The sequence below is a fragment of the Schistocerca cancellata genome, chromosome 4 (genome assembly GCF_023864275.1).
Source record: "Schistocerca cancellata isolate TAMUIC-IGC-003103 chromosome 4, iqSchCanc2.1, whole genome shotgun sequence".
Lineage (NCBI taxonomy): Eukaryota > Metazoa > Arthropoda > Insecta > Orthoptera > Acrididae > Schistocerca > Schistocerca cancellata.
The window spans coordinates 697,013,451-697,027,142 of record NC_064629.1 but is presented as its reverse complement, the minus strand read 5'-3'; the positions used below and the strand labels follow the sequence as shown (position 1 = coordinate 697,027,142).

Sequence of the window (13,692 nt, the reverse complement as noted above, 5' to 3'; positions counted from 1 at the left end):
AATCTTTTTGTTGTGCCTATCACTACATCATCTGTATGGCCAACAGCAATCTATCGTTTTCATAATACTGTCGATATTCCAACCTGGACTCTCCATTAAGAAAATTTAATTCATCTATGAAAGAAATGGTTTATAAAACACTTGCAAGGACAATTCCTGAGCATTGCTCCTCAACCTAGGGTCCTTACCAGGTTGGATTAGAAGAAGAGAGAGTGAAGAGCCAATGAAGTGTGCCACGTTACATCAAAAGATCACTTAGGAATCAGAAGATCATTACAGAGATGCTCAACAAGCTCCAGTGGCAGACAGTACAAGAGAGGCAATAACAGAGAGGTTTACAAATGAAATTAAAGAGCGTACATTTCAAGAAGGGTAGGGCAACATATCACTTCCTCTAACAGATGTCTCCTGAAATATTAGTGATGAGAAAACTGCAGAAGCAGAGCTCACACTGAGATTTATTATCAGTCGTTCTTCACATCATGACTCACAAACGGAACAAGGACGGGAGAAAAATGATAGTGGAACCAGAAATACCCTCTGCCACACATAATAAGGCAGCTTGTGGAGTAGAGATGCCGAGGGAGATCTATTGGTGTGTATGGCTACATGTTCATCATTCACAAATTACTAAATAGTACAATGCCTTGAATATTAAAAAATCAGCATATTAGCCTTTGGTAATACTCATGTTACTAATGATACATACTCATTATACTAACTGATAACATTTTAATACTTGTTTACAGTTCTTCACAACATCTGACAACCATAACCCTACTGTAGTCCCCGTTTAACATTTCAAATTCTGAAGGATTAAACACACATTAGAATTATTCTGTATCCAAATGTATCAATTGAGAAATCATACATGGAATGTTAATCATTTGTCCTGTCAAAAATCAAGAATTCCTCACATTCAAAACAAAACCACCATCATGATTCACAGAATTTGCATGAAAACATGAGTCTACTTACAGAAATTCTTATGTTACAAAAATTACCTCTATTTACCTCTAACACATCATCCTGACCTTTGAAAATAATGTAGGTGGGAGACTTGATTAACTCCACAAGACTTCTTACAAACAAGTATAGGATAATTTGTTGCGCGAGGTGCCACGGCCAGTAAACCAGGTTTACGAAAGAATAGAGCAGTGTTGAGGAAATGGTGGAGCAATGCTTCAGTGGTGTCAAAGTGTCTAGCCTTGCAATTCTTGGCACTTGCTGCACCACACACAGCTTTATGTGAGATAGGAAACAAACAAAGCTACACTTAACTTGTTGATTCAGAAGTTTGTTAGTCAAATGGCAACAACAGTGTGTATTATGTTGGGTAGTAAACTAGTTCGATATATAGCTAGAAAGAAGCAGACCATTCCAACAGGTCAGAAATGTAGATTATGAGAAATTTAGTTTTCTAAGAATAGATTCAGTTAAGCAACAAGTTTGGCACCTTGGAAAATAATGTTATACAGTCATGGACAAAAGGGGGCAATGATTTAGCAAAGACATTTAAGCAATCAGTAACAGACGTCACACATATGGAGAACAGAAATGAAAAGAAAATTTCAATTAGAACATAGCAGCTACTAACAAGAAACCAAGAATTTTAAGGGGAGTTGGAATGCCCTATCTCGCCAATGTTAAATTTGCTAACTTTGTGTACCTTTTTCTTTGGAACTATTATCTTCAGAACTTTGAAATTCTGGCAGAGGTTTTCAGCATATATTGTGAGCCCACTGAACTAGAACCAATGTTTTCTTTTTGTTGGTATAGTATTTATGAATTTTTTACCATTAAGCCATTTTTTATTGGAAAAAGTATAACATAAACTTCCCTAGTTCAGAGAATAAGCCAGTTCTTGTCATGATTCTAGTTCAGTGGCCTCTTTGAACTGTTTTGCAGCATTTCTGAAAATTTGAATGTTGTTGGTTGAGTGGTTTATGAGATAAAGGTACATGTAACACTAAAAATGTCAAATGCCAGAAAATGCGATTAAAGTAATTTATTATGAAAATTCACAAATACCTTTTATTCTATTATCAAAAGTGTCCAGCAGAGTAATCAGGGTCATCTTCTAGTTCTTCTTCTTCACCTAGAAGCTTTCTTCTCCTTGCTGCCCTTGCTTTTTTTGTATTAAATTCAGCTGCATACTGAGCCTTCCTTACTCGCACGCTGTCCAGAAGCTGAAGACCTCTGATGGTGTTGATACCAGGAGCAATGCCGAGCCTTGCCATGACCTTTAGCCTACCCATATGACCATCATTGAATGAAATAACAGCATCACTGACTCCCCATTTCAATGTTTTTATCCCAACAAATACATTCTTAGGTACACGAGTCCAAATGAGGTTGTTGAACGACTCGTTTTGATTCTGGGTACAACCATGAAGACATTTTCGCAGAAGATCAGGATGCCCCAAGTCTCTATATATTGGTTTAATTACTTCCATAACAGCCAATGGAATATAATTTTTATGGTGATAAGGATCCCCAGTAGCTTGAGATTTTCTATAATTGCACCATGACTGAGGACCATCTGGACAAGCAAAATGTTGAGGATTATCATCAGTTGATGATCGATGTAAATATGTGGCCCATACAGCTTGTCTCATTTCCTGCAAATTATTTGCATTATTTCTTATTGCCATACCATAGTATTGTTGTAATTCATTTATAATTTTATCTGACAGGCGACCTCTAATGGTTTTACCATCTGACAAAATTTTGTCCTTCAGATTCTGTTTCAGTTTCCTTAGACGAGTGCCCATTCGTTTCTGAACATGACCGACACATTCTAGTTTAGTTATTGTCTTATTGACATATGGCATGGATTCTGTAACACTTTTGTATGCCTTGGAGTCCCCATCTCCAAGGAATTTTGTGTAAAATACTCCCCGTTCTTTTTCTGATCTGCTAAACATTTTCACAGCAGCGGCAGCCTCCATGCCTCCACTCGTACCTTCATAATTCTTGCTACATATGTGAGCTGCTTCTATCTTACCAGATGCACAATGGTAACAATGTTTAGTGAGCACTTCATAGTCCAAAACTTTACCGCTGTCCACACTAGTAACAGTAGCAACAGCATTTTTGGATGTGTGACCCCTTTTCTGCCAGGTTCCATCAAAAGCAACAGGGATATCTGGGTTTCCTTCATTTATATATTTTGCTTCACTGGCAGCAGCTTTCATTGATAAATCTGCTACAGACTGAACAGCATCTCCTATCACTTCAGTGTAATTGTCAATTTTAGCAGGTGGAGGTGGAAGATTCATTATGGCACAAAATGTTTGAGCAGCAGTATGTCCTTTACCAATTGCTCTCATTGCATACATTAGCCTGATATTACTCTCAAACAAATTGCTACTGCATGTTTTAGAGCTCCAAAAACAGGTCTCATTTTCACAACTGGCACAAACTATAGCAATTTTGCAGGAAAGTCCTATAGATTTTGTTATGTTCATATCAAAAGAACCTCCACAAAGATTACAACACAAACATTTCTTCATAAACTCAGTAAAAACAGGAAAGTCGACTAAAACATATTGTTCATTAGAAGCTTCATCTGTAATTTCACTTGCACAGTTTGATAACTTCTTTTTTGATGCACTGGTGGGCGTGTCTCCTTCACACATCTCAGCTGTACAAACGTCAGAACTTTCACCAGCATCAACAGGTGCTGAAGCAGAATCACTTGAACAAACGTTATTTGTAAATCTATTACCGCGAAACTTTCGCTTTTTAAATAATGATGCACTCCTAGGCATCGTAGAAACTACGCACTCACCACTGAAAGTCAAAACAAGACAGATAACAAACTCCAAATGAGCGACAAACTAAACTCGAGGCTCAAAACAAACACTCACAGATCAAAAACTGAACAATAAACACAGCTAGTCGTAAAAACAATGGTACCTATGGAAGGATCAAAGATTCTACAACTGAAGAGTGAAATCCACAGCCTTCTATATGTAATGTTTTCGGAAATGCGAAGATTTAAATGTGTACAAATCACAAGATGGGTAACTTTGCTGGGCGCACATGTAATTTTGAAAAATTAAATAAAAATACTTCCAATTGGAATTTCTTAACAAATTTTGCACCATTTTAAGCAGAAAATTTCAAATTAAGTTATAAGGTTAAAAACTGAAAATGTGAATTTTTTCCATTTTCCGGCATTCCAACTCCCCTTAAGCAAATAATGAAAGAAGCATGATAAAACATACCGAATTAAACAAGAGGTAAAATATTTATATTCAAGAGTATGTGAGGTCACACAATGTATAATTTGTGTTGAACAATTGCAAACAATATAGGAATTTAGAAAACAAAGTAGAAATTATTATTTGGTAGACACATTTCATCAGTTAAAGATGACAGATCATAAGTAAGTAACAGCGAAGATGAAAAGTACTCAAAGACTTTAAAAATTTTTGTATAGAGAGAGATCACACATGGTCTTCAGAGCCTGATCACACAGTGCACATTTTTAATTTTTATTATGATTTTAGATTAATCAGAAACAAACAGTTGATAATGAAAATGTACAAAAAGACATTTAAACTATGATGAAAGCAAAGGTGTCTGGTGATTATGGTGCTTCAAAAGAAATTATTAAAGCTGGATAAAAACTAATATAAAATAAAAAATTGCAGAGTGTTTGCAAAAGAAGACAATTCCTCCTAGCTGGAACAATGCTGCAACTGTTCTGCAAATAAAAAATTGCAGAGTGTTTGCAAAAGAAGACAATTCCTCCTAGCTGGAACAATGCTGCAACTGTTCTGCATTCACAAGCAAGACAAAAGAAAAAGATAACTGTAGACCTATCAGCCCATTTCTTTAATGTACAAGGTATTCATCAAAATTATCACCAATCACATAGGATAGAGGAAAAAATTATAGATTTTGACCAAGTGAAGGAGCAAGATGGCTGGATATGGCGATGTAGACCATTTGCGAGTCGTAAACAAAATTACAGCGCAGGCAATGATTTTGAACTGCACAAATTTTTTTTAGATTCATGTATTATTAAAGTACCACTGCATACACTTCACAGATTTTGATGAAGTTTTAGACTCAGTTTCAGTCAAATCTGCACAAACAGCCTTTTAAAATCAGTGAACTGAATTATGGAAAGGATTGTTGCTATTCACCATATAGCAGAGATAATGTGTCAGACAGGAAAGAGAGAGAGAGAGAGAAAAAAAGGAAACTCAGATCTCATACACAACCACCACAGTCTTTGTCTGCTGATGCCAGGCTCAGTGAAAGGTGAAAATCAACAGAAATTGGCTCAAAGATTGAGATTAAAAAAATAAATAAATAAAGAGACTGTAGTGTGGCTTGCAGATCTGTGGGTGGATAAGTGTAAAGGAGGGAGACAGAAGATGCGACTAGATTAGGTGAAGTTGGTACTGGAACAGAGAGGAGAAGGCGTTGGGGGTGGGGAGGGGTTGGTAGGATAAGATACAAGTTCACGTGGCACAGGACAGTACAGGAAATAACACTCGAAAATGTGCAAAAGTGATGCAGAAAGAGAGATCAATTTGAAGGTATAGGATTAATGATATCAGTGGGAGTAATGTGGGACATGAGATGCTGCATCAACAATTGACGCAGTCTTGTAGCTGTCTGTTGTGCGCGGTGGAGACAGTTGACACAGCAGAGAGTCAGTGTGGTTGGTAAGGTGACAAGAGAAACACAGGAAAAGAAGAGAAAGGAGGACTGGCCTCAGCAGCCAGTGACTGTGGTCTTGTGTGTGTGTGTGTGTGTGTGGGGAGGGGGGGGGGGGGGGGTGCGCGTGTGGGTTTTTTCATAACTGAGGAGGCCCAGTACCTGATAACCTCAGACAGATGAATACAGTGCAAGAGATGCAAGACAACACACAACCAAACACCACCCAAACTACTTCTGTAAATATTTGCGCTTAACAAAAGTAAAAATTTCTCAAAATGCATTGAGCTAAGCATGAAAAAATACGTAACTGGAGCAGCGATTCATTATTTAAATAATAAATAACAGCTGCAGGCTTTCCAAAAATATTGATTATGACGTATGAAATTGAATCAAATGTTTCACCTTCCCAGACAGTTATTGGTTCAGGTTACATCAGCATTTTTATCTGATAGTAAACTTTTATTAGATAATAAAAAGTCCCTGAGAAGCATTATGATGACTATTATATAGATATATATAAAGCGTGAAGATTCAAGAGAGGGTATCCTATATGTAACTTTTACAGCTTAAAAATTATTTCCCACATTTTACACTTTCCCATATTTTACATAATTTTTTTGAAGTCCCTTGAAAAGTGGAAAAAGTGGGATTTCATTGTACTTCATACTAGGCCATTCTCTTCCTTGTCCCAGCCCCTTCCCTTCAAGAATATTAATTATGAAGATTTTGTGTCTGATGGCATATCCAATAAATTTTCTTTTTCTTTTCTACATTTTCTTTAGTAATCTTCCCTCTTCATTTGCTTCCTTTAAGACTTCCTGGTTGGTTTTCCTTTCTGTCCAATTGTTGTAGCCTTTTCTGCCATATCCACATTTCAGCAGCTTCCTTTCCGGTTCATCCAGAGTCCAACTTTCACTTCCATAAAGCCGAGTACCCCCTAAAATAATTTTGCAATGGATTTTCTGCCATTTACATTCATATTTTTTCTGGTTCAAATGTTTTTCTTAGTCATAAATGGCTGGTTTGCCAATGCAATCCTTCTCTTCACTGCCAGTAAACATCTATTGTCCTTTGCGATCATACTATGAAGACGACAAAATTGTTTCACCTAATCAATTTTGACGTCACCAATATTTACATCGGTTCTAGTTCCTCCTGTACTTTTTCTGCACTAGCATTACTTTTGTTTTAAATTGGTTCACTTTTAATTTCCACAGTTTAAGTGTGCCTGAGTGGACTTGCAGCATTCTATTCAAATTTTTTTTCAGAGTCTGCAGCCTTCATGATGTATTCAACAAATCTGATCCAATGTATCCTTTCACCTTTGTCTTCTCCTTCTTGATATGAATAACTTTATAGTGGATGGTACAAGAAACTTCTTTGTAGCATTCAAAGAGAGGTGAGGAGGAGGAGATTAGTGTTTTAACATGCCATCAACAATCAGTTCACTAGAGATGGGGCAAAGCTCCAATTAGGAAAAGATGAGTAAGGAAATAGGCCGTGCCCTTTGTCAGAGGAACCGGCATTTGCCTGAACTGATTTAGTGAAATCACAGAAAACCTAATTCAGTATGGCCAGACATTGGCATGACCCTCTAAGAGAGAAAAGAGCAAGATGATCACTGGAAGACAACATTAGAAACGTGGATGTATTGCTGAAGAACAATTTTCTTGGAAAAGGCTACAACAGGCTTCCATACAAAAGTATAAGGTATTTCAACAGGTGTACTCAGTGATTTGTCATTACGAAACTGACACAACAATAACAATCACAGGCAAGAGAATAAAAGAAATGAACCTGCTGTACAGATTTAAATGAACTCACAGATTTTATTTTATTTTATTTTATTTATTATGTTTCATTTGTCTCATGCAGTCAGCAGTATTTTCTTTCTCTGAAAACAATTAAGTTTCCCCCCACAACTGTCTCAAGCACAAAAAACTATGCCTTACTGTTGAAAATTAAGCAGACAGAGCATCACTGGCAGGAACATAAAATTTTCAGATTTAGGATATAGCTCAAATTAGATTGCTGAATTAAATCAGAGCTAGCCTGAGCTTCACATGAACCAATTTAGAGAAATCACAGAAAACTAAAATCTAGATGGCTGGACAAAGACAGTACAGTGTACTAACCATTGCATTATCTGACTTGGTTTTCGCAATATGGAGCTTGTTTTTCTGTTCATATTGCTTGAAAGCCTGTCTCTATTAAGTAATGAGCCGCCGAGGTCACACAAATGCACAAAACATGTTGGTAACACAAATCAAGAGTTACTAAAAATCTATTTTGAGTAACGGCAAGTATGCTAATTATATAACTGCTTAACTTATAAACACACTGATAAGTACAGAAAAACAATATACATTTTTTATAACAGAAATTCAATGATACCTCAATTTTGAGCCAAATGAGCGATCAAGTAGATTTAAAGAGTAACGACTTGGCGATGTCTCTCTGCTAGCTTCACGACTAGGTCCTGTCGAGAGAGGGATGCCGGATGGTCTACGTTGTCTGCCATCATGTCCTGTTTCTCTGTTTATAGTTGAAAAGGTAGCATAACTTAGTCTGGAAGACGGAGACCCTGAGCGGCTTGTAGCTATGAACAAAATAACAACAATAATAAAGAAAAAGATCATCTTTCAATCATGTTACAAGTAATTTACAGAATAACAGACATAAACTATATCAGTATATGGGGAATAATATAAGCATCATCACAGAACTAAATAAGACGTGAAAGGTACATATGCACCAGAGTTTTATTTAACAAAACATCATTTTCATTCAAACAAATACATCCATTTGGCACTCAAAACTGTGGCTTTTAATTATTTAAATGAAAAGCATCATAAATTTCTAAAACCTTGCAATGTCTTGCATTCTAACAGTCTGATATCTCAATCACTAAATATCTAGGTTTTTTTTATGATTGTTACTGTAGAGTCTCATAAGAAAGAAGTCTACATATAAGTGCACCAGACACTGCAGCTCTTGATGCCTTGTAGTGTCCAACATACCATTCTGTAATGTTTACTTGTAAAATGTTATCCTCAACATCAACTAAACGACAAAGTTTTGTATGGAAAATAAACTGTATTTATCGATCAACGGACGTTGATAAAAGTCTATTTCACTTGGTTTAGGAAATATTAGATCAAATATATGTTTTCATGTTTGTAAAAATGATTTCACAATTATTCCCTAAATGAGAACTCACTCTGAAGGTGCTTTCTTGTATCTAACGCGGCACGAAAATCGGTAATGTTACTGAGTAGACCATTTATCTTGGAAAACTGCACAACCACCTCATAACTTCATATACTGTTGCCTGCTTGTCATCCAATCAGAGATACGTCTTGTAAAGTGTGGGCTACAGTGATGACTACATAACAAGAACAGTTTTACATTATCCTTTATCAGCTAGAGAAATGTGCCTGAACTAAAGTCTCAATGAATGTAAAACTTGCAAGAATCATTCACAGGCACACACTCAGCTGCCCCATCATCAAATATGCTGATGAAATGACTGCTGACAGACTAACCATAGCTTTTATATCCATGGCCCCTTCCACTTGTCTCCCATGGTTTTTAGCATGCTGGTTACTGCACCATCCAAGGTTTACAGCCAGGAAAATTATCAATACATAATGTATTTCATTTAAACCCTGGCTGCATCATAAGTCATTTTGTTGTTGTTGAACGGTAGCTCTTTACAGCATAGTGAGAGTTCCCAGACCTTGTTACAGTTGAAACCACAGTCACAATTAATTAATTTTTAGATTTTTGGGTTGAAAATGTCAAAAAGTTGACATACTTTTCCTATTTTCATTCACTGATGTCTTACAGCAACAAACTTTGGCATGACTCATCATTGATGAAATAAGTATTTGTCGCTCGGAAGTGTGTAATTAGGGTCACACATAACTGTTGTGTCTTTATAGTCTGTAGAAAATGCTTAATTCGGTGTTTCTGCAGGACTCATTTGATTTTTTCCAGATAATACACTATCATGTGGAAGACACACATTAGCTGTGGTCTTCTCAGGTTCTTCTAGTTCTACGGTCATTATAAGTTGTAGGACAGAAGAATATGTATCTGTGTAACCACTCACAGAGTACACAGTCTTCAGCTGCTCAAAAATTTCTTTGTGAGACATTCCATGCCATAGAGGATGCAAGCACTACTAACAGGAATGAACTCTAAAGGCTAAGGTGGAAGAGTAATGAGATATGGGAAGTAGGGAAGGAAGATTAGGGTTGACAATTAGAGACAAAGCACAAGTTCAGATGGAGTATGGAGGGAAATGAAACTGGCCATGTCCTTTCGAAGGAACCATCCCAGCATTTGTCTTATGTGGTTTAGGACAATTGAAGAATGGAACTCAGCTCATTCTGCACACAGAAATGTATGTACGAGGGCCGTTCAGAAAGTAACGTCCGGTTGATTTAAAAAAATACACCAAGTTAAATAAAAATATTTTAATATATGCATCTTACAACTACATCTTTTCACTATTTTTCTACATAGTCTCCATAGCGATTGAGGCACTTATCGTATCTCTTCACAAGCTTTGAAATTCCTTCTGCATAAAAATCACCCGCTTGTGCCTGGAGCCAGCCTGTGACCTCATCTTTGAGCTCTTCGTCGTCATCAAACCGCTGTGACCCGAGCCATTTCTTCAAATGCATGAAGAGGTGATAATCACTTGGCGCCAGGTCTGGGCTGTAAGGTGGATGGTTGATAACGTCCCACTTGAAGGACTCAAGAAGGGCCGTTGTTCTGCGAGTAGAGTGAGGACGGGCGTTATCGTGCAAAAAAACGATACCGGAAGTCAGCATACCACGGCGTTTGTTCTGTATAGCCCATCGTAACTTTTTTATTGTTTCACAGTACACAGCGAGAGAGAGAGAGAGAGAGAGAGAGAGAGAGAGAGAGAGAGAGAGAGAGGGAGGGAGGGAGGAGAAAATGGTGGTTTTCGTGGATTTAAACTTAGACTTTCTTAAAAAATCTTCTAGTAAGAATTTATTAGTCACTAACATTAGTGGTTTTTGGGGATTTAAATGTAGATTTTCTTAAATACTCTTTCAGTAAGAATTTATTAGTTAGTAACATTAATCAACTTAATTCCTACTGTAAACTTCCCAACTAGGGTAGCTTACTGCTTCAAAATAACCCTTGATTACATCTTTATATGAAGATCTAATTAACAAAATTATGTTACAAAATCAATAGTCAAAGGCCTCTCAGACCATGACATGCAGTTCCATTTGTTAAATGTTACTACTGAACAGGATATAAAATCCACTAAATCTGAGTTCAACAGGGTAGCCAGTAAGCCAGAAACTGATTATTTTAGGAAACTCCTCAAAGACATGAACTGGTGTGATGTATACAGTGCTTAAGGCAGGTATTAAAAATGCTACACTTTATTAATAATGTCCTGACCCTATTTGATATCTGTGTTCCCCGAAAACTAGTACAGATTAAACACAAGTCTACAAAGAACATAAGGTTTACTCAAGGAATAAAGGTGCCTTGTACAACAAAAAGGAAACTATACCCGTCAATCGGAAAAACAGCTCTGATGCTGATGCTATAGTTCATTATAAGACATGCTGCAAAATATTAAAGATAGTAATACAACCGTGAAACAAAATGCATTATGAGAAAAAGATAGGAGGAGACTGCTAGAACGAGAGGTGAAGAGGAGCAGATAGCATTAATAGTAAATGATACACAGGTAACAAGAGGTGTGCAGTGTTGCACAACTTTTTAACGACGATTTCATAAATGTTACTGAAAAGAAGGGTTGTCATGTTCAGAAGATGCTACCATGGAATATCTCAGTCCAGTCTTTACAAATAACTTCAGTAAAGGCTACACTGGGAAAGCCAACATTAGAAATCAAGTAATAAGGAAAGAATTAGAAATCAACCAATAACCCAAAATGCAATCCTATACATAGAAAAATGGAGAGAACGTGTACTTCATATGTCACCACAAACATTTCCCAAATCGCATGGGGCAACGATGGTGAGACTGGAACAGGTCGTATGTCCAACCCTGGAGTGATAGAAGAGAAGAATAGTAATATGATCCTTATAACACCTACATAAGTAAGGTCCACCATAAAACCATTAAAAATAAAAAATCTCACAGTTATGATAAAATATTTACAAAGTTAATTAAACAGTGTGCTTCTGATTTTAGTAACTGTTAAGTTACTGTTCAGCAGAACACTTCCTGAGTGGTTGAAATATTCTGAAGTTAAGCTCTTGTTTCAGAAAGGAGATAAAGAAATATAGATAAATTTGCATCTTATTTCTCTTTTACCAGGATTCATAAAAATTCTAGAAAAGTTAATATAAAATTGGGTTCTTAACCATCCTACAACAAATAACATTTGTCAAAGTCACAGTTCAGATTTCTGAGTTCTGATATTGAGAAGCCTATCTACACACACAGCAAGGATGTACTTAATTCATTAGACAATAAATTACAGGCTACTGGCATATTTTGTGATCAGTCAAAGGCATTTGACTCTGTAAATCACAACATTCTTTTCAGTAAATTAGAATATTATGGTCAAAAGGAAATGTTGCAAAATGGTTCAAATTCTACCAGGACAGGACACAAAGGATGTCAGTAGGAAAGAGATTGTATTAAGCTATTAGGTATCATTCAACTGGGAACTAATTACACGTGCTGTTGCACCAAATTCCATCTTAGATCCCTTACTTTTCCTTGTGGATATCAATGACCTTTCATCAGTAACATTTCGAAATGGCAAGTCAGTATGCAGATGATAGTTAAAAGTTTAATTATGAAGAAAGTTCAGTTTAAGATGAGCCTCAAGGATCTATTGGCAGCCAACTTCTTCTACTCCACTGATGAATTTTTCAGTAGAACTCACTGACATGTATATGTTACTTAATAATCTCAAATAATGTTAAGTATTACATACAACCTGACTCCTGTATAAATTTAGTGACAAGTTTGTTATTGCATTTTAAATGAAAATATGTTCATGATTTTTTTGCTTATACCACATCCATGAGGACCATTTCACTTGGGATCTGTGAAAGGTACATTAGCATACCTGTTGTTCTTTGTAATTATTTACTGCGTATTTTTGTTTTCTGACATGTTCTACATCCTTATGGATCTCCTCACTACAGCTCTATTGGAATGAAAAGTACATCTAATCTAATTTAACCATACCAAACCCAACCTCAGAAAACAGGCACAAGCAAAAGAGAAAGATACACAAAACACAGTTTGTTTGTAATTTTTTCTCCCAATGATAATTAAGTAGTGCACGAATGGTGAACACTTACACCTACAATGCACTTACTTTGATCAATGATCAACGCTGCTGCATACTGACTTGGCTGGAATATTACGACATGAACACTGGGGTGGCTATAAAGTCATCACTGCACGAGATCATAGATACTTAATACACTAATTTGAGCTGTAATTGCTGAGGTCCACCTTCCCATTTTCTTAATGGGATCTGTGTGAATCTTACAATTGATATCAAATTTTATCAGCTGTTCTGACAATACTGAACAATGTTGATGCAAAAATGTTTCCTACAATGACTGCCCTAAAAATCTGCCACTTAAGGTACACAGAGAACTGTGCTACGTAGCCAGAACTGAAATCCCAGTTACAAGCCTTTGCTTCATTGGAAGGAAGTGATCCCTGCCCATATTATTCGTATACTGGAGCAATATTTGCATTATTTATTAACTACACATTTACAGGGTATGTACTAAGAACAGGAATGGCAACATTACAGTTTCATATTTTCTCATACGAAATTGTAATTATCTAAGTTACCTTAAAACTCATTTGACCAACTGTCTACCATTTACAAGGCTATCTTTTCTCTGTTGTTTCATTTACTATACTTACAAACTTGAGCACAATCCTTATATACATTCTTGTTTCAGCTGAAGCTAAGTATTGGCAAATAATAAATTCTATAAATTACTTCCATCC

At 36.4% G+C, this 13,692-nt stretch overlaps 1 protein-coding gene across 19 annotated transcripts in view; it reads right to left on the bottom strand.

The window, feature by feature from the left end:
• LOC126183635 (CLIP-associating protein 1-B-like) overlaps positions 1-13,692 on the bottom strand; it is a 764,859-nt gene that overhangs the window by 589,544 nt on the left and 161,623 nt on the right. For 9 of the 19 annotated variants that reach the window (XM_049925772.1, XM_049925761.1, XM_049925760.1 and 6 more), the window contains exon 19: positions 8,077-8,281. The exons of the other annotated variants lie outside the window; for them this stretch is intronic. In XM_049925772.1, coding sequence (XP_049781729.1) covers positions 8,077-8,281 — 205 coding nt within the window. The remainder of the gene's footprint in view (positions 1-8,076; positions 8,282-13,692) is intronic. 19 annotated transcript variants of the gene reach the window in all.